At 42.5% G+C, this 18,887-nt stretch overlaps 3 protein-coding genes across 3 annotated transcripts; 2 read left to right on the top strand and 1 right to left on the bottom strand.

Annotated features, from left to right (window-relative positions):
• Positions 1-1,256: 1,256 nt before the first annotated feature.
• On the top strand, positions 1,257-1,761 carry LOC103135185 (ladderlectin-like). Its single transcript, XM_016669224.1, has one exon. The coding sequence runs from the start codon at positions 1,273-1,275 to the stop codon at positions 1,759-1,761; it is 489 nt and encodes a 162-aa protein (XP_016524710.1). The 5' UTR covers positions 1,257-1,272.
• Positions 1,762-3,516: 1,755 nt separating this feature from the next.
• cdca7b (cell division cycle associated 7b) lies at positions 3,517-8,982 on the top strand. Its single transcript, XM_007547544.2, has 10 exons — positions 3,517-3,714; positions 5,444-5,587; positions 5,687-5,787; positions 5,888-6,119; positions 6,219-6,281; positions 6,894-7,076; positions 7,338-7,493; positions 7,583-7,732; positions 8,015-8,151; positions 8,561-8,982. The coding sequence occupies exons 1-10, from the start codon at positions 3,697-3,699 to the stop codon at positions 8,580-8,582; spliced, it is 1,206 nt and encodes a 401-aa protein (XP_007547606.1). The 5' UTR covers positions 3,517-3,696; the 3' UTR covers positions 8,583-8,982.
• Positions 8,983-10,145: 1,163 nt separating this feature from the next.
• On the bottom strand, positions 10,146-18,503 carry sp4 (sp4 transcription factor). The gene is made up of 7 exons (XM_007547542.2): positions 17,863-18,503; positions 17,505-17,575; positions 15,188-15,538; positions 13,894-15,097; positions 13,505-13,703; positions 12,518-12,717; positions 10,146-12,291 (listed from the first exon to the last, which is right to left on the bottom strand). Exons 1-7 carry the CDS (start codon positions 17,867-17,869, stop codon positions 12,026-12,028), a joined length of 2,298 nt encoding a protein of 765 aa, XP_007547604.1. The 5' UTR covers positions 17,870-18,503; the 3' UTR covers positions 10,146-12,025.
• Between the last annotated feature and the right edge of the window lie 384 nt (positions 18,504-18,887).

The following is an 18,887-nucleotide window of genomic DNA, read 5'->3' as shown; positions in this document are numbered from 1 at the left end:
TGGTAGCCCTCGAGGACTGGAGTTGGTGACCCCTGGTCTAAAACATTAAGGACAGTGGGCTCTAAACACCAGGATTGAAAAAAAAAACTGTACAAGCACAGAGAAGAAGCATTTTCCTGATTTCTGACTCTTGTTCAAATGTAGCTCAACTACAGCTTACATTACTTAGTAGTTGAGCTACAGTTTTAAAGGGGGAAAACAGCAGTCTTTGTCTCTATCAACTGTAATAATCAATTTTGAAGTCATGGTTCTCTTCTTGTAGAGTGATATGTTATGCTGACCAATTGCTTATTGCTCAGTTTAGATGTGGACGATGTGCACAAAACCTGCAGACAAATGTCCCTGAGTTTTGGACTTGTGACAGTTAAAAACTCCTGAATGTGAGTTACACAAACATATTTTGGTTATTATCAAGTCCTACATATTTTGTCCATGCTGTTGTCATGTTCAAAGAACTTTTGATGAAAATATTTCTGTATTTCAATGTCAAAATGTATGTGTTTTCTTTCCTTGTTTGTGCAATGCCAAGATTTGTTTTAAGCTGTAAACTTAAATTCGATTTAGTGCTGTTTCCTAGCCACTAGAGGGCAGCAAGAGCATTCAGTAAAACAGTGTTAGGGCGCATTATGGTATTTTACCTTCATGAACCACTGTCATAAGATGTTTTTATTTTAACAAAGTGTCATAGAACTTTATTATTTAAGTACAAGACTATTATTTATATGAAGTAATTTCTTCTTTTTTTTCTTTTACCTTTGAATTAAAGAGAATTAATACAAACATACAATCTAGAATTAGTTTATGACACAACACCTTTGTGTGTTACAGTCAGATTTTGCTTACAAAGTTTTAAAGGGGAGCAGGATCAGTACCTGGTCCACCGAAAATTTTAATATCATTGTTTTTTTTTTTCTTTTCACCTTTTCTTCTTCTGCTGTGATGGCGTCTGAAGACAAGTGAACTGAGATCTGATGCAAACTCCATCTGCATCTGATTTTTGAAAACATGTTTGTGTACACAACTGTGATAAGATAATACTTCCAAGGGAAGGAATCTGATAAAGAGTTTATTTTAAAGGATAGTTTTTATGGGAAATCAAAACAAACATTAAAGTAGCTCATTAACAGGAACACGATAGACGCCCTTTCTGACGGATATAAAAGAGAACAGGTGAACTCCTGTCTCTCCAGAACTCTTTTCAGCATCCATCCCTGCAGAACAACTCCAGCAAAACTCTGAAATCTCTCAGAATCAACAACATTAGATTCCAAGATGATTTTGCTGTTCTTCATGTTTGGTCTCTCTCTGGCTGCTGAGGTTCCTTCAGACAGACAGGAGATGAAACTACAGCGGGGCGGCTGTCCCCCGTTCTGGTTCGGCTTCAATGAGCGCTGCTACAAGTACATCGCCACTTTGATGACCTGGGCTGATGCAGAGCAGCACTGTCTGACCCAAGGAGCCAACCTGGTGTCCATCCACAGTCTGGAAGAAGAGAACTTTGTCAAACTGCTGATCAGAAACTTTGATCCCGCTGAGGCAATCAACTGGATTGGACTCTCTGACGCTCAGAAGGATGGAACGTACTTCTGGTCTGATGGGTCTACTTTTACCTTTAACTTTTGGGACACAGGAGAGCCAAATAATGCAGGAGGATCGGAACCGTGTGTGCACACAAATTCGGGCCCAGCCAGAAAATGGAACGATATAACATGTACAGTTCCACTATCCTTTGTTTGTAAACTTCATCCATATTGTCAGTGACTGCTGAGACTTAAATTCTGAATCTGATCAGAAGTGATCAAACTAAACATGAGGAATGAAACATGGCAAATTTTCTTTACATTTTTTTTTCAGTTTGGTTTTTATCATTATGACACAGTCCTTCTTTATGATGATTTTATTTAAATGTGTTGACCAGAAAATATCAATGCAAAATTTAAGATAATTTAACGCATATCACTGAAATCTTGTTTTTCTTCTGTGTATTAAAGAAATCTGAGCCATATAAAACTCGTATGAGATATTTTCAAGAGCTTGGTTAACTGCATAAGCAACATATGTTCAGTGTAGTTCAAACATATGTTTGCTAAATGTCTTTGCTAAATGTGTTTGACCAATCAAATTATACAAGATAAACTCTGTGAAACCCATTACTTTTCACATTACAGTCCTACCAGGCAGCAGCAACGTGACTTCTTATTTCTTTTATTCAATATGTATGTCATACATAAACAAATTCTTAACCATGTTCTGGTTTGGAGCGCTTTGTGAAACTATTATTGTTTTTAAATAGTGCTATATAAATAAAATGGCTTGACTTGACTGGAGCAGCTAGACATACTAAACCAAATGTGACAAAAAATTCATGTCCACTTACATTAAAAAAGAGAAATTGTAGAATATGGTGACCAAAAGAAAACATTCTCAAATTAAGACAGTAGCAGGGGTCTGAAAAGGAGAAGTATTCTTCCTCAGCGAGAAAATTGGAGCAGTCTGCATACCAACAGCATCAGTCCAGGCATGCCCTAGAGACCATGACTATGTGATTGATTTACACAAGTTGTCTTTGTGCAGAGATCAAACTACTGCCTGAAACAATGAAAACGAGACCCTTGAGTATATTTTGTTATTGCACGTTGATGTCATCAGTGGCTGATCACATTTCAATCCCTGTGATAAATCATCTGTAACTTTGTAAAGCCAGGAAAACACCTTTCTCTCAATTTGTCATCACTTATTCCGAATGGTTTGCTGGCTGATTCTTAAATAATTCATTTAGTTACCAAGACTAAGACTTTAAACTATGCATTACATAAAGTACAAAACAAAATTAAACAACAACAAAAAGAAAATCCCAAGGATCATGACACCTATGGTGCCTCTATATTTCCCTGAACTTTCCCCAGAGTTTTAATATCTACATGTCAACAAATCCTAGATACAGGTTTAAAAGAGGAGATGAAAACTCCTTAAAATTAGTTTCTGGTGAAACAATCTGCTTTTGCATGTTAGAGCCTCACAGTCTGTCTTTTTATGAAACAACTTTCATGCAATGAGCTGTAGATCAGACGCATTTAAATGCATCACAAAGTTTTATTCTGTTTTTTTTTTAGTAGTCTATTTCTAATAAATAAATTGTTGCTAGTGCTTTGTGAAGTGCTTTCAATCACTTGCTTTAAATGTGCCACAGAAATAGAGACTTGACGTTGTTCCAACATTCAGGTATCTAGAAGCAGGGCTTAAGAAATAGACGATGCATTTACAGAGTGTTGCCTTCGTGGTCGCATTTACATCATAAAGAAAAGATGTGATCGAGACTGGAGCTGTTGTTTAGGCCGAGGATCCTGGCCACCCCCACGTGCTGTTTCCGCGCGAAGCCGGACCGAACCATTCCGAGTTTAGGAGGGGAATCTGTGGGCTGACTTCTTCTTCAGACTTGGAGAATCTGTACATGTATTTGAGATTTAGCTATACGTTTACTTATTTGTGAAATTGTAAATATGCTGGCAAGTTAGTTACGTTTCTGTGCAAAAAGAAAAGCACACTTTACGTGTGCGCACGGCGACAACACGAGCCCCATTTTCTGTAACACTCTTGAGCGGGTCGGTTTTAAATCCACCTTTTTTTCATTGATTTCATTTCATGAGCTTAAACTTTCTCTCCAGAAAACTTTAAGCTAAAGGAATAACCCCCAAAATGACCCTCAAGTCAGATGTAAGTACCCGGACCGCCATGTTGTTGGGTTTTTCTGTTCTTTACCGAAATGTAAGCCGTTATATATTGTTTTTTTCTAACCACACCTCCACGAACGGCCCTGGATATCGTGGTGGTAAATAAGCTAGTACTTGTTTTAACCTCTGTTAACAAGTAATCCTATGGTTTGTTTTCAACTGCACTTTAAATGAACGTCCAGAAAGTATTTTGCAAGTCTAAATGAAGGCGCTTATGTTTCGTGTTTAAAGGTTTTATTCGAACTTCAAACATGCATTTAAAGGAACTGCCTTTTTTATCTCTCAGATCTACAGTTGCAGTAAAATCATAGTTGGATAACGCTGCATGCATATTAATGCAACAGCATACCACAAAATATTGCATTTCTCACCGGTGAGCTCAAACAAAACATCTTCTTATCCTGCTGTTTTTATTGATGACGCCACAAGAGGCACTAGGGATTTGTAAACAACTCATCTGTGTGAGTGATGGGCTGTACTGCAGCATGCTGATCCATTATAAGTGTGTCTACCAGATGATCATTTATTATCATTGGTGGTTTTGCAAGAAAGTGTTTTTAGGACTCAATGAACCACATCAGCCAGACTTGGTTCTGAATAATTGCTGAAAATCTTTGATGGTTAAATCTCTTTATTCCAGCCAGTCCTCTTACTCTTATGAAAATGCTATGTGTTGTCAGCCATAGCTTAAATGTTTTCCGAAAGCTGTGCAGAACACAACTAACCGCTCTTTAAGGATGAAGTTTATTGAAAAGATTTGAATAAAGAGGGAAAAACAAATGCAAATGTGTCTACTCAAAAAAAAACAAAAAAAAAACAACAAAGTTAGTTGTGCTTGTGCCCTATGTAATGTCATCAGAAACAGTTGTACATTGGTGCTTACTTTTTTGTTTGCTTACAAGAAGTATGTTATCCTACAGGTGGACAACTACATTTAAAAAGTCGTTCATTTTGCAGCAAGGTCCAGCTAGCATCTTTAATGTCCGACAGTACAGACAGGATGTAAACAAAAACATACATAAGAATGATGTACAAATTCAATGTTGCACTATCTTTATTGATTACAAACATAGCAGTGTGTATGTAAAAGTCCCTGACTGAACCTAGCAGGGCCTTACAATAAGCCATAAATTATGAAAGCACTGGTCTTTGTGGTTGCTGGTGTGTGGAGGTACTGTTTAGAGTAAAACGGAAAAGCTTAAAGAATTCTGAAGTGGAGGAATTGGTGAGTTATGACCCATTTATGGCAAGAAACCGTTGTATGTTTGGGATTCTTACTGTGGGGAAGTAAAGCTGGTGGGAATGAAATATAGGGTTAAGTGTTTTTTTTCCTTTTTCACTTCGTCTCGCTGCGGCCCGGCAGGCCTGCAGCGATAAGGATTCCTCTGGTGCTGCTCGTTCAAAGTCCAAAAGATAAGTTTTGTTCTGTGACGGCCAGCTCCAGCTCTATTGATCCCGGCGCGAATTCTTCTCCCTTTTACAGCTGCACACAGTTAGTTTAGTGTCAGGTCATGCTAACAGATTTACTTTGTCTCCCTCTGGTGTATAGTTCAAGAATCCTGAGGTTGAGAGCCTAAATATTCTATAAAAGTTCAGTTCTCTTGTCTATCATTTGAAATGAACAAATAAATACCTGCTGTGTACCTTTTTTTTTCTTGACCTTCCGTGGAAACACAACAATTTATTTTCATGCGGGGTGTTTCTGCCAACAGGCTCCAACTTTCAAATCCCAGTATATAACTGCTGAGCTGGTTCGTCTGTTCAGCCAATCAGACAGCGAGGAGGAGTTTGAAGGATTCAGCGAGGATGAGGCAGAAGAGGACGGAGGATGCTTCCAAAAGCAGCAAAAGACCAAAGTAGGATATTCTTAATAAACACTTTTGACCACAAAATGAAAGTTCATCCTTTACGCCTTGATTTTTTTTTTTTTTTAATTATTTTTGGTTTTCCCTCAGGTTGTTGACTCAGAAGGGGAAAGCGACAAAGACACAGGCTTCTACTCGGACGGCGAGGAGCCACCTGAGCCGAAGAGAAGGAGCCTGTTGGTCGCGCTTAGGTGTGAGGATTTGTAGATCACTGAACGATCAGGATTGAACTAGAAAGAAAATGCAGAGGGTGGCGGCACGCTCAGCTGAAATTAAGAAATTGCTCTCTAGGTTTCCAGGCAAGAAAGGACCTGCCCCCCCAAAAAACCAGAATAAGAGAAATGTTACTAAGCCAGCCAGAGGGGGTGATCCGCCTCGGAGAGGGAGAGGAAGGCCGAGGAAGGTCAACAGGAAGGAGGAGGAGGAGGAGGAGGAGGAGAAGGTGGTGGTGAAGGAGAAGAAGGAGCCCCTGTGCCAAAGCCTGATAAAACGAGATCGCAACATACAGGAAAACAAAGCCATGGTAATGTCTTAGTGTAAGGATATGTTTGCATTTTTTTCTAGTTGTTAACTTTTTACACATCCTTGAATCATTTTTCTGTGATTTTTTTTTTCTTTTCAGCTCGCAAAGCTGTTTGCTGGTCTGACCTCCCTGGCTGACCTGACTCCGCTGGACACGCCTCAGGTGAGCGCTTTGCACAAACAACTAACACAAACGGGTCAAAATGAACGGAGGCCTTCAAAAAAAAGCTCGGAGACGTCTTTATTTTCTTACAGGTTCCGAGTACACGGATTCCCCTCACCAAAAGCCTAGCTGAAGTGTTGCTCTGATTCTTTTGTGCGTGTTTGAGAAATCCTTGAAGCGCCTATGAAAGGGTTAACGGCATAATGGAGAGGCATTGTTGTGATGATGGGCTGAAGGCAGAGTGTCGCAAAGAGTTTCTTAAAGAGACTCTTCAAGTTGTTAAATTGTGAGATCAAATTTCTCTTGAGGCATTTACAGCATTTTTATAATAACTGAAGGTAACATAGTTACTTGATTTTGCTATAAAATGGCAGCAAATGCCTGGAAAATTCACAACACGACCCCTTTTAAATCTAGGACTTTGACTCGACTTGAGACTTGGGTGGAAAGAATTGAGACTTACTTGCTAATACACATTAAATTACTATTGAAATTTTCTGAAATGAGTTGTGATAATCAGTAAACTCATTGGTGTATGCTCACCATGTCCTGGTTTTAGAAAAAAAATAAATCATCAGGAAGCAAAACAAAAACTGCTCTTCTTTTCTGCAGAAGAGGAAGAGGATATCGCAGAAGGTGTCGCCGCAGAAGCGCAGGTTTAAGTCCGATGTGGGGTCAGAGAGGAGGAACCCGTCGCGCAAGGCTCGTCCTCCGGAGAACTTCGGGGTGGAGGAAAAACCTGAGCCAGCTCGCGTCAGAAAACCACGGACTCTGGACATCTGGAGACTGATGGAGGTGGGCATGAACGAAAGGTTGAAAAGAATACTGCAGAACATTAGGAGCATGTTCTTGTTGGACTTTATTTCTGCAGCAGGTTTCAAATGAATGCACTTTGTATCTAGTGTTTAGTTTAGTTTTAGTCTCCTAATAAAAGCAATCTGTTAAACGATCCATTCAGATGGTCAAAATCCCAACGATTTTGACTCATTGAAAAAGAAGGAAAGGTTTTCGCATGACCTTGTTTGAGGCCTGTGCGATCTGTTCCCCACTGGTCAGGTGGATGAGGACCTTATTGACGGGAGAAAGAAAAACAGAAGAAGCCCCAGGTCCAGGAAGAGTCAGTTCCTGGTGAAGTCGGTCGACGAGATCACGGACGAGGACCTGGAAAACGTGGCGTACCGCAGCAAAGACAAGATCTGGGACAAAGACAATGTGAGTGGCTTCACGTCTTTCACCTTTGGCCTCCGTTTGTTCCGTGACGCCGGCAGGCCGCCTGAGTCGCTTTCTTCACGGCCTTTCAGGGAAGCTCATGCCACCAGTGCAGACAGAAGACTCTGGACACCAAGACGGTGTGCCGTAGTGGTTACTGCGTGGGGGTCAAAGGTCAGTACTGCGGACCGTGCCTGAAGAATCGCTACGGAGAGGACGTGCGCACCGTTCTGCTCGACCCGGTCAGTGTTTACACACGTAGCAGACGCTTTTTTCCTAAAACGAAATGACAAAAAAAAAAAAGAGGGAAAAAAAATTTACTTTTAATGAATTTTATAAACAAGAAATTAAATTTAAATCCATAATGGATGTTCCCTAATAAACCACGCAGTGCACACCTTATTTGTTATTGACCTCCAGTAACATCTGCCTGAATGAAACATCTCTAGTTCCAGTTACTACAGAGTCTAGAGAGCAAGTAGAGACAATAACCGTCCCCTACTTCCTTTTTCTGTTTCTGTCAGACGTGGTCGTGTCCCATCTGCCGGGGAATGTGTAACTGCAGTCTGTGTCGTAAGAAGGAGGGCCGCTGCGCCACGGGGACCCTGGTGGCCCTGGCGCGCTACAACGGCCACGATAACGTCCACGAGTATTTGGAGAGGTGAGCTTCCTCGTTTTCACTGTGCGGTTGAATGTGAAAGGGGCAGAATCGAACCAAAAAAACGGCTGTGATGGGAGAAAACTGAATTAAAAGCAAATCTGTTTTTGTTGGTGGTGTTTTAAGCACGTAATGTGGAGATTCTACTAGAGATCACTTTCTTGTGGTTGTTTATGCGTTTAAGTCAGTTTAATGTCAGTAAAATCATGGCGTTCCTTTAAGCGATATGGATTATTCATATTAACTCTTAATTGTTATTCGGAGCAATACCTGCTGTTTGACTGTAGAGCTGTAACATTGGGGGAAAATAAGCTGATTTAAAAAAGCTAAGATTTGTTAGTTTTAGTAGGAAATGTTCACACAGTTGAAATTCATGTTCTTTTTTTTTGTTTTTGTTTTTCTTCTGTTTCAGTATCCAGAAGGAGCTGCAGTGAAATCCAGAAAACCAAACGTCTTCTGGTGCTGCACCATACTGTAAAAACATTTTAACGCACATTTTAATTCCCAACACATTCCTGACCTTTTATCCAACTTTGTTGGGATTTTTTTTTAATGTCACCTTAATGAGTTTCATACTATTGGTATTTTTTTTATATATATACATATGTATATCCTGGTTTGTGTTTGTGTTGCAGGGATGTTCTTGTTGTTTATGTAAGATCTTTAAGTTGTACAATTTTTTCTAAACTTGATTTTTTTTTTCTTTTACCTAAATGTTGTAGTGTGCCTTTTTATAGCAAAAACTGAAGCTTTGATTCAAATAGCCTTGTAACACTTTATACCATTCTCACTGGTTTATTTTTTACATCTTAATAAAGTTTGTGAAAAAGAGAACAGTGCCGGCTTTATATTTTTTCCCTGGTATTATTCAAACCCCAACATTATTCATTATTAATGTAGTTTATTGTGACAGAAGGTATTATTAAGGTTTTGGCGTGGCCCAGCCATAATTACTTTTTTATTTGAAACATTTTTTTTATATATGACTTTATCTTTTGAAATATGCCTGTCCTATTAGAAAATCTACCAGAAGTATGGGTAATTGAGCACCAAATTGGAGAATGAAATTCTTTCTTGACCAACACTTGCATTCAGACCCCATTACTCTTATACCTGTAAGATTTTTAACTGACATGCACAATTTTAATATCAAATTAATTTATCTGTGCCAAGAGTACCTCAGATGTTTATCGGAGGACATTAGTGAACAAACGTCACGAAGACCAAGGAACGGATCACACAAGTCAGGGATAATGTGTAAAAGTTTAAACCGGGGTTGAGTAATACAACAGCTCAAGCTTTGGGAAAGTTCTGGGGAAAAAAAAAAAAATTCTTGCAAAACTCCAAACTTAAACTAACGGGAGCAAAAATCAGAGCATCTGAACCAAAGTTACCCACTGGCTGTCAAGAGGCTGATGGTAACCTTGGAGGAGCAGCAAAGAGCCACGTCTCAGATTTGGCCTTTTTGGAAAAGTATAACTGAAAACAAAACTTAATTATTCCCTGGGAATTGTCACAAGTAGGGGAACAAATGTTCTGGTCCATTAGTGTCGCACTCCTTTTCATTTTGGGCCATGTCAAGATCCCAAACATTGTCAAAGGAATGGTTGGGGCAGATGGTACTGATAAAACTACTGATATATTTTTAATACAAAGCTGCCTGCATTTGATGACTCAATAAAATTAAATAATACTGGACATTTTCCACTTTGATGTAATTTGACAGTATATAGATAAAAACAGCTTTGATCGATTTAAAAAAAAAACAACTTATCTTAAAGGTTTCCTTTAAGTGTCCATCAGGACTCTACATGGCCACACAAAAGGTTTTGGTGGGCCGAACTTGGCCCCCAGGCCTTAAGTGTGACACCTTTCAAAACGTTCAGTGTACATTTATGCAGTACAATATAAGATAAATGTTTTGTTTTTTTTATCACCCTTTGTGGTGCAAACAGGCTTCCCAACCTTTGTTTATACAGACACACAGGCATCTGAAGAAATGTAAGACTCACTTTATTGTCAAGTGTTAAGCAGGCAAAGCATGTTTTCTGCTTCGAGTTATCTCTTTTTCAGTCTTTTTTTTTTTTTTGCTGACATAACACATTTGTACAAACCAGTTTTAAAAATATCAATAAACTGGAGCCTTTAAGGCTAACCTGGCAAAAACCCATTATCAAATGTCATGGAGACGAACAAACATCTTTAGAAAAAGATTTTACAAATGAGATGTCACTACAAAATAGAAAAGAAAAGTTAGTTGTCACACAAAAAAGATTTTAAAAACATCTAAATTTGTTTGGTATCAATCTTTTTAGCTTTAGACATTTTTTTTTATTTCTTCTTCTTTATTTTATTTTTTCCAAAAACACATTATGGCGCAAAGAAAAAAAAAAATAAAAAATTAAAGAGCAGACCGAAGAAGAGAAAAGCAGCACTACGGCAAGAACTGAAACATGCTGTACACAACCTTAGAACCAACGCACACAAATACAAGTCCAGCAAAAGGCAAATATTACAAATCAAAGGATAAATAATAAATTAGCCATACACGATGGGGTCCTGTGTCCACACACCTGAAGAGGGGCTTTAAAAAAAAAATTCAAATTCTTTAAAATAATGATGTTTTTTTAATTCAAAGAAGGTACGCACTGAACTAACACAGAGCAACATCAACAAAAAAAATATTACATCCACATAGCTAAAGAGCTTAACTCAACTGCAGCTCTTAGCTACTTCAGCTGCTTGCGCTGTGGTTCACCAAAGCACAAGAAGCACCAAGTAGCATCGGCGACGGTGCTGCCACCTGAGAAAACCGTCGTTAGGCAGCCAGGCTGTGTGAAAACCGATGATGCAGCCCTGATGCCGAAGCCGGTCCTCCGACGACTGCGAGCTCTCGGGTTTGCTCAAACGGCAGCACTTGCTTTCTCTGATTCTCGAAACAAACCGGCTCATCGCATCAACAACGAAAACTTGCCCTGGCAATGTAAACATGGTTTCACAAGGATTGTCGTTATAGTATTGCTTTCCCTACACAAACAAAGTTGTAGAAAGCTAGATTGTTTTTTTTCCCCTTCTCTCTCTATAGAAACCTTTTATTTGTATTCTAATGGCCACTGCGCTTCAATAAGGAATGCATTATTTATAAATCTTTTTTTTTTATATGTGCTTATTTTTCTCGCCCCACTACTCTTCTTCTCTTTTAGAATTTCCTCTTTTAAGAATAATTTGTTGACTAATCAAACAAATCAACACCTGAATCTGATCTGAGGACTGAACCTGAACCTTGAATAAAACTCACCATAGGTAGATCATCTTTGGAGCAGAATGGGAACGCAAACACAAACACACACACACACACACACACACAGCCATCTGCTCGGATCACGCTTATCCACACAGACACACACACACAGTGTCCCAGACTGCCCCTGCGCTGTTGCCGCTCTGCAACCGTCCTGTACCATTGACCTCAGCACTGTCAGACAGGTATGAAACAGGAACACATCTTTGTGCATAGAGTTGGATTCTTGTTAGGAAAATGCCTCTCACTGTTGGATGGTTTTACTTTCCTCAGGTCCCCCTGTCTTGTGCTCATCTTGCTTACATTCTGTCCCCTCAATGCACATGGAAATGTTATAGATTATTACATAAAAGCCAAACTAATATCTCATTATATGTTAGTTTTCTTCAGATTGTATTGTTTATATTTTCTTTTTTTTTGTCCACTTCACGACCATTACATGATCCTCTTTTAAGTTCCTTCTGTTTATAAGAAAACAATTTTAAAATGATGCAAAAGTCCCTGCAAACGCCTCCAAAAATCAACAACAACGACAAAAAATATATATATATATCGGGAAGTCTTCCTTCGATTTGTCTATTCAAACTCTTCCTCCTCCTCTTCCTCCAGGTGGTTGGAGGTGGTGGGCGTAGCGGGTTCAGAGTCCCGCGTGAGGGTTCCCACGGCGACTATCTGCGGGGATTCTGCCAGACCTTCGGGGGGGTCCTCCTCCATGTCGTCGGTGGTGATTATGGCGACGGCGGCGCCGCCCTTCTTGTTCTGGTGAGTCTTGATGTGCTTTGATAGGTGGTCGCTGCGCATGAAGCGCTTGGAGCATTCAGGACACTCGAAACGCTTCTCTCCTTTAGCACAGCAGACGAAAGGAAATTAGATTAAATCACAGCTCCTAACCAGCATCCTTGACTTTTTTTATTTATTTTTTTCTCTTTTAGATGTTGCCGTTTATTCTGCCAAACATTTACCACCTCTTTTAGATTTTAGCTTTCCAAAAGGAAATGGCTTCGGCGTTACAAATGCAACCGGACCCAAGCGCTTCCTTTTCAGACCAGGCTCGTGTGTTTGGCCTACCCGTGTGTGTTCTCCGGTGTCTCTGCAGCTCGTCGCTACGGGTGAACCTCTTCCCACAGAAGATCCAGTTACAGACAAACGGCCTCTCGCCGGTGTGCCAGCGCAGGTGGGCCCTCAGGTGAGACGTCTTGCCGTACACCTTCCCGCAGCCCTCCATGTGGCAGATGTGCTGCTTTTTCTTGGTCGGGTCTCCGCTGTTCCTAGAAACACGAGAGGTGGGAATTCAGCTTAATTGTAGTGGAACAGCAAGACCTTTAAAGGAAATTCCAGTTTTTTTCCAGGAGTTGTTAGAATATGTTTATAGTACCTAGCATTTAATGTGGTAGCATAATGGCAAAGAGGAAAGAAATGTCTAAAAAACTCAAATTGGTATATTTTGATGTATTAATATGCATTGTCTCCTTTAAGAAAGAAAAAATGTCACAAATTAGCATTTTTTGATATAATTACAACATAATCGATCTGTGAACAACGATTTTCAATTCTTTCCACAAATCTTCCATTGTATTTATTGTGAGTCTGGACTTTGACTGGACCCTTCTAACACATTTCATTCAAATCATTCCCGGTTGTTTAGTCAAAACTCTTTTGGTGCCATTAAAGTTTTTTTTTTTTCTTATGTTTAGCTCCATCAGTCTTCCAATCAAATCTGACCCACTTTCTGGTTTGTCATGTCCTCACGGTGTGATGATGTGTTCCAGCATTAATTTTGTGGATCAAATAGTTTCGTTAACGTTTGTCCCCCAGAAAAAAAACAGATAAAAACTAAACGAAAACGTCCTACAGAATTACTCAAATTATATGTCAGCGTGTTCAATCTGTGAGTCACAAGTGTTGACGTGAAAAGTTCAGAAAGACAGCATTCACTTCACTTTCTGTCTTCTGCATCGTTTCGGCATTCATTCTGTCATATTTCCGTCTTTTAATTAAAAGTAAAAAAAAAACAATAAAGTCCTGCGTGTTGTGGTGCGTTGCTCTAATCTGTACCTTCCCTCTCCATCCCTGCAGTTTGGACAGGAACAGGCGACGCGTCGTAGCCTCTTGCTGGGCGGCCCCTCCTGGTCTGAAGAACTCTGAACGGAGCCGAGCTGGTCTGGACTCACCGACGAACCCGAGGCCACGCTGCCGACAGTGACCGTCACGGGAGAAGGCTGAACTTTAACCGCGTCCTGACTCTGTGGTTGACCTACGAGAGATTGAAACATTGCGTAGTTTTTCTTTTTATATATAAGCACATTGTTGTGGACGGAAAACAGAGGAAGCAGAACAAGATCCAAAATGGTTTTAGTTACATCAAATGCAAATTGGCTGAAACAAATGAGCTCAAATACTGCAGCTTTGAATTGTAAATGTGAGAATTATACATAACATCTTACCCTGTAGACCGGTGATGGTGAGAGGAACACCCTGCACCTGAACCCCTGCAGTGCCAAGTCCAGCGATGCTGACCGTCTGGACGCCTGAACCTGGGTTGATCTGGGCCGCGCTGAGCGTCAGGGGGGTTCCGCTCAGGGACACCAATCCCCCGCTCCCTAATGCCGTCCCGCCGGCCACCGGAGCCAGGGTTAGCTGCTGTGGCACTGCCGCCCCCAGGCCGCCCTGCAAGGAGACCCCGCCGGGCAGCTGGAGGGTCTGCCAGGTGATCTGCCCAGACGAGGACAGGGTGGGAGCGCGGATAAGAACCTGCGCCGGGTTCTGGAAGGCCTGGATGGGCTGCAGGGTTTGTCCAGGCGCCAGCTGGAGGGTCTGAATGTGTTGTGGTAGCTGCTGGTTCTGCGTCTGACCCTGACTCTGAACGGGGGACTGCAGCTGGATCTGCTGCACCAGCTGGTGTCCCACCTGGCCCACGATCACCTGCTGGATGGTTCCCGGAGCGTCCGACTGGTTCTGGAGCCCATTGGCCTGGTTCTGGCTCTGGGAGTCTGTCTCGCCGCTCTGTACCTGGCAGTTATCGGGTGCGCCGTCAGGTGCGGCCGCGACACCCTGAGCGCCGTCCGACGTGCCGTCCCCTTCGGCTGCCGTTGGCGTCGACCCGGCGCTGGGTGCTGCGGGAACTCCTCCTGGCACCGCCGTCGTCACCAGTTGGTTGCCGTTAGCGACGGAGAAGGTGCCATCTGCCGATTGGATGAGCTGCACCGCCCCGCTCCCCGCCACGTTGTTGATTACCGGCAGGGCCAGAGTCATGCCGCCGAGGTTTATGGGTACGGTCGTCATAACGGGAGTCTGGGAGCCCTGCAGAGTCTGCAGCTGGATGGGAAAAGTCTGTGCGGGACGGATCTGCAACGGGACCGTCTGATTGGCTGTGCTTGGTAGAATAGCCTGCTGGTTGGCTGGTTGGAGAATAGCCTGGGCCTGGCCTGAGTTTGGGGTCTGGATGAGCTGCACCTGCTCAGGCAGGGCCCCGATGGAAGCCGGCTGCGGGTTGATGTGGATCTGCTGTCCATCGGCAGTCTGCAGGTGAGGGATGACCTGATACTGGACGCCGCCTCCAGCACTGGGCAGGTTCTGAACCTGGATGATCTGGAATTGCTGCTGCTGCTGATTGGCTGGGACACTGTTGGTGCCACTTGTTGTTTTCAACTGCCAAAGAGGAGACGAGTTGTAATGCATGTTGGCGCAGAAGCATAAGATCAAGTTCACCAAAGCCACGATTCCCCCAATAACCTTTACCTTGCGTCCTCCAGGTGAGCTGTCATTGGCCAGAGTACTGGCCACCGTCACAGCAACAGGCTGACTGGTGTTCTCCTTGGCCATCGTTGGCGCTGCCGTAATGATCTGCCAGCCGTTCCCCGTGAACTGAGCAGGGACCAGTTCTAGCTGCTGGGGCACCAGGGCCTGGCCCCCTGCTGCGTCCAACACGATCTGACCCTGAAGCTGGCCCGCCTGGAGCTGGATCTGACCGGCTTGCACTTGGATCTGCTGGGCACCTGCTTGGGCCTGGGCCACCTCTGCTCCCCCCTGCCCTCCGATCTTACTGCAGGTGGCTGCTAGCAGAGCCAGCGGAGACGGCTGAGAGGAATCCTGGAAGTAATGAAAAAGCGAGATCTTGTTAAAGACACAAACAAATGATGATGGCGCAACTTAAAAGCAAAAGCTCAAAAATGATACTGTTTATTGTCTAAACCCTAAATAATTGCCTCTTGAATTCGCATAATTAGTAACCAAAGTTTCCTAGTTTATTATTTAAAAAGCCTGTCTATGGAGGCCCCAGCGGTTTGTTAGAGAACATTAGTGAACAAAAAGCACCACACTGCAAAAACACAAAGTCGTAAAGTAGTTTTGGTCTAGTTTCAACATTAGTGAACAACAAGCAAATATCTTAGTACACTTGAAATAAGACAAAAAAAAGTGCTAGTTCCGCTAGGATATTATTTCACTTATAACTAGTACTTTTTCATCAATATAAAGGAATTATTTATTTAAAACAAGCTCCTATATCGTGCTGAAAAGTTAGTTGTCAGTCATTTTTGTCAAGTGCACCAAGATATTTGCACTGGAAACTAGACAAAATATACTTTACGACTTTGTGTTCTTGCAGTGGATAAAGACCAGAAAACACAGCAGACAGGTCGGGGGTAAAGACATGGAGAGGCTCAAAGCAGTGTTAGGTTTTACAACAATACCGAACAACCTCTGAACGTCTTGCAGAAGACGCCGTCGAGCTAAACTGACAGGCCAGGTATGGAGAGCGTTAATCCGAGAAGCAGCCGAGAGGCCCGTTCAAACTCTGGAAAACTAACTAACAACATGCTGATACATGGCGGTGGAAGCATTATGCAGTGGGAATGCTTTTCTATTGTAGGAAAAGAGAGGTTGTTTGGAATTTACTCAGAAATGGTGGGAGTTGAATGCAAGTCAATCCTGGCAGAAAACATTATAGAAACTGAAAAAGACTGGAGATGGACAGGGTGGTTCAGTAGCAGGACAAAAACCGCCAAGCATGCAGCCACAGCTACACCATAATGATTTAGATCAAGTGCTAGAACGACCCAGTCAAAGTCCAGACCTAAACTGCAGACACTCTCCATCCAATCTCACTGAGCTATTTTTTAAAATAATTTTCTTATTTTCTTAGCACAAACCAGTCACAATTATGGACTGGTTTGTGCTGGTTTGTCACATAAAAACCAAATAAAATGCGATAATGTTTGTGATTTTATCATTACAGACGGTGAAAAAGTTCAAAGGGAATGAATACTTTTGCAAAAAACTGTCGCATGTCATGCAAAAAGGTAAGGAGTGCAAAATCACCACTACGAGCAGCTACCCAATTAAACAATTGGGACAAGAGAGGAAAGATTAACGGAATAACGAGGAATGGAGGAAATGTGTTTGACAAAAAAAGACATAAAGAAAGCAAAGAGACAGAGAGCTGTCAGTGGAAGTGGGCGGTATTACAGGAAGCGAGTGGGTGGGCATGTGAGAACCACATTTCTCTTTTCTCAGAACACTGGAAAAAAAATGCTGCCTTCTCTCTCCTCCCTTTTTCGAAAAAAAAAAAAAAAAACTAGGTCGTGGGCAAATGTTCAATGTCACACACCTCTTAACAAAAAGAAAGAAACAACCTTAGATAGTTTACAGTTTACAACATAAGCATACCAAAGGCTGTGCATGACAGTACTGGCTGTAGGATGTGTATGCAGCCTCTACAGGTTTGCTAAAAAATAGAAATTAGAGAGCCAAACAGTAAAGAAAAAAAAAACTGCAGGTGTTTAAGATAAATCTATGAGTGGAACTGAATTTGACTATAATTCAAATAGACAAATTCAAAAGCAGATCTGCTGGAGTGTGACAGCCATATAGGCGTATTCATGAGACTTTTTGGGTTGGCTCTTAGCAGGGTTGCACAGAAGCAGGAAGTGGATATCACCAGAGAAACGCCCCCAGAGGTGTCTGGCTGACTGGCTGAGAGGGAGTGAGAACATTTTTGGCCTACAGGCAATGCAAAAAAAGAGAAAACTAATTAACTAAAGCATTTTCATTTTACCTGCGATCCTGAACTTTTGCCCCGTTTAGATGGTTTCCCTCCTTCTGTTCCAGATGATTCCTTCTTCGAGTCTGTGGAAAAGAAAGTATTATTTCAGAGCATGTTCTGTTTTTCATTTATGACCACCTCCAGGATAAAGTCACAGGGCAAAAGCAGGCAGTAACAAAGATAGTGCTGACTGTAAATAAAATGAGAGCGGAAAGCAAATATAGTTAAACAAAGGTGATCAATAAAGACTAAAGAGAAAGCAGTAACCTCATCATCAATATCAAAGGGGGCATGGAGCCTTCTAACTGTCAGACGGAGAGAGAGCATGAGAGAGAGAGGGGTGGAGACGCAGAGGGGGGAGGGTACCTACCACTCATAACGCATTAATATACCGAGAGGGAGAGGGTGTAGTTCACGGTAGAAGGCCGGCCGGGTACAGAGGCGGAGGACGGCCTATATGTTCGTCTCAGGGCCGTCGCGGATCAGCCCGTTTGACGAAACCACCCACCAGCCAGGAAGGGCGGTGCCAAGCGGAGGCACAATCAAGCAGCCCCCCGAAAATAAGGGGAACAACAGCACGCGCCGTGACCGTCTTTGCACCTTCGGACTCCTCGCAGCCCCCGTCTTCTGTCGCTCTCGCCGATCAGGCAGTCCATAAACGAGCTAATTTGTGCTTGTCAGAACGATGGCCACAGAGAAGTTGGCGGTGTGTGACCGTGGAGGCCCACCCACTTCCATTTAAGCACCAGGACAACACCCTCCTCGCTGCTCCTGCCTCTTGTCACCCGCCGCTTCTTCCCCCGACGACACACGACGCGCGGACGTCTCGTCGCCGTCCGCCGCGTACCTGAAACGAGCCGCCACCTGCGTTTGTATTTTCAGCCTATTCTCTTTAATTCGTGCACAATTGGGTTCGATAACGGGGAGATAGCTGTGGCTTTTGTGGGCGGACGCGCTCCTCCCACATATTCAGATTGGACGACGGGGCTCGGCGTGCGAAGGTCGAGATGGGAGTTGTATTTTGCTGAAGCCTCGCCTTCTCAAACGTGCTAGCGAGGCGGGAACTACAACTCCCATGGTGCTCCGGAGCGTTGATTCTTGTAGTCATGTTGGGGTGAGAGCGAGGGAGAAGGGCGGGGATTACTTTTCGATGGCGCGGGGGGTTGGGCAAACGGGAAAGGGAGGCGTGTGAGCTGGTTTCAGGATGACGCTTTAGACGACGGTGAAACAGCACCATATTAGAAAAGAAGACAAGTGTCACTAAAGTTCTCAACGAGTTTACAGCCAAATCTTGTTATCGCCCCTTTCTTGTTTTTTAGTCAAGCAGTCAGTTGGCAAACGTTCGACTCTTCCATTTGTGAAAAAAGAGAGCATAAAGTTGAACTAATTTTGAAA

The sequence above is a fragment of the Poecilia formosa genome, unplaced genomic scaffold (genome assembly GCF_000485575.1).
Source record: "Poecilia formosa unplaced genomic scaffold, Poecilia_formosa-5.1.2 Scaffold21, whole genome shotgun sequence".
NCBI classification, from domain to species: domain Eukaryota; kingdom Metazoa; phylum Chordata; class Actinopteri; order Cyprinodontiformes; family Poeciliidae; genus Poecilia; species Poecilia formosa.
This window is presented reverse-complemented; position numbering and strand designations above follow the sequence as displayed.

What these genes read in the sequence shown, in the direction of transcription:
- LOC103135185 (XM_016669224.1), top strand. Translation starts at nt 1,273, where the DNA reads ATGATTTTGCTGTTCTTCATGTTTGGTCTCTCTCTGGCTGCTGAGGTT.
- cdca7b (XM_007547544.2), top strand. An exon ending in AAAAGCAGCAAAAGACCAAA is followed by an intron (nt 5,588 to 5,686) that starts GTAGGATATTCT and finishes GTTTTCCCTCAG; the next exon opens with GTTGTTGACTCAGAAGGGGA. An exon ending in ACATCTGGAGACTGATGGAG is followed by an intron (nt 7,077 to 7,337) that starts GTGGGCATGAAC and finishes CCCACTGGTCAG; the next exon opens with GTGGATGAGGACCTTATTGA.
- sp4 (XM_007547542.2), bottom strand. An exon ending in GCTCACCTGGAGGACGCAAG is followed by an intron (nt 15,098 to 15,187) that starts GTAAAGGTTATT and finishes CCTCTTTGGCAG; the next exon opens with TTGAAAACAACAAGTGGCAC. An exon ending in TGCAGGGATGGAGAGGGAAG is followed by an intron (nt 12,718 to 13,504) that starts GTACAGATTAGA and finishes TCGTGTTTCTAG; the next exon opens with GAACAGCGGAGACCCGACCA.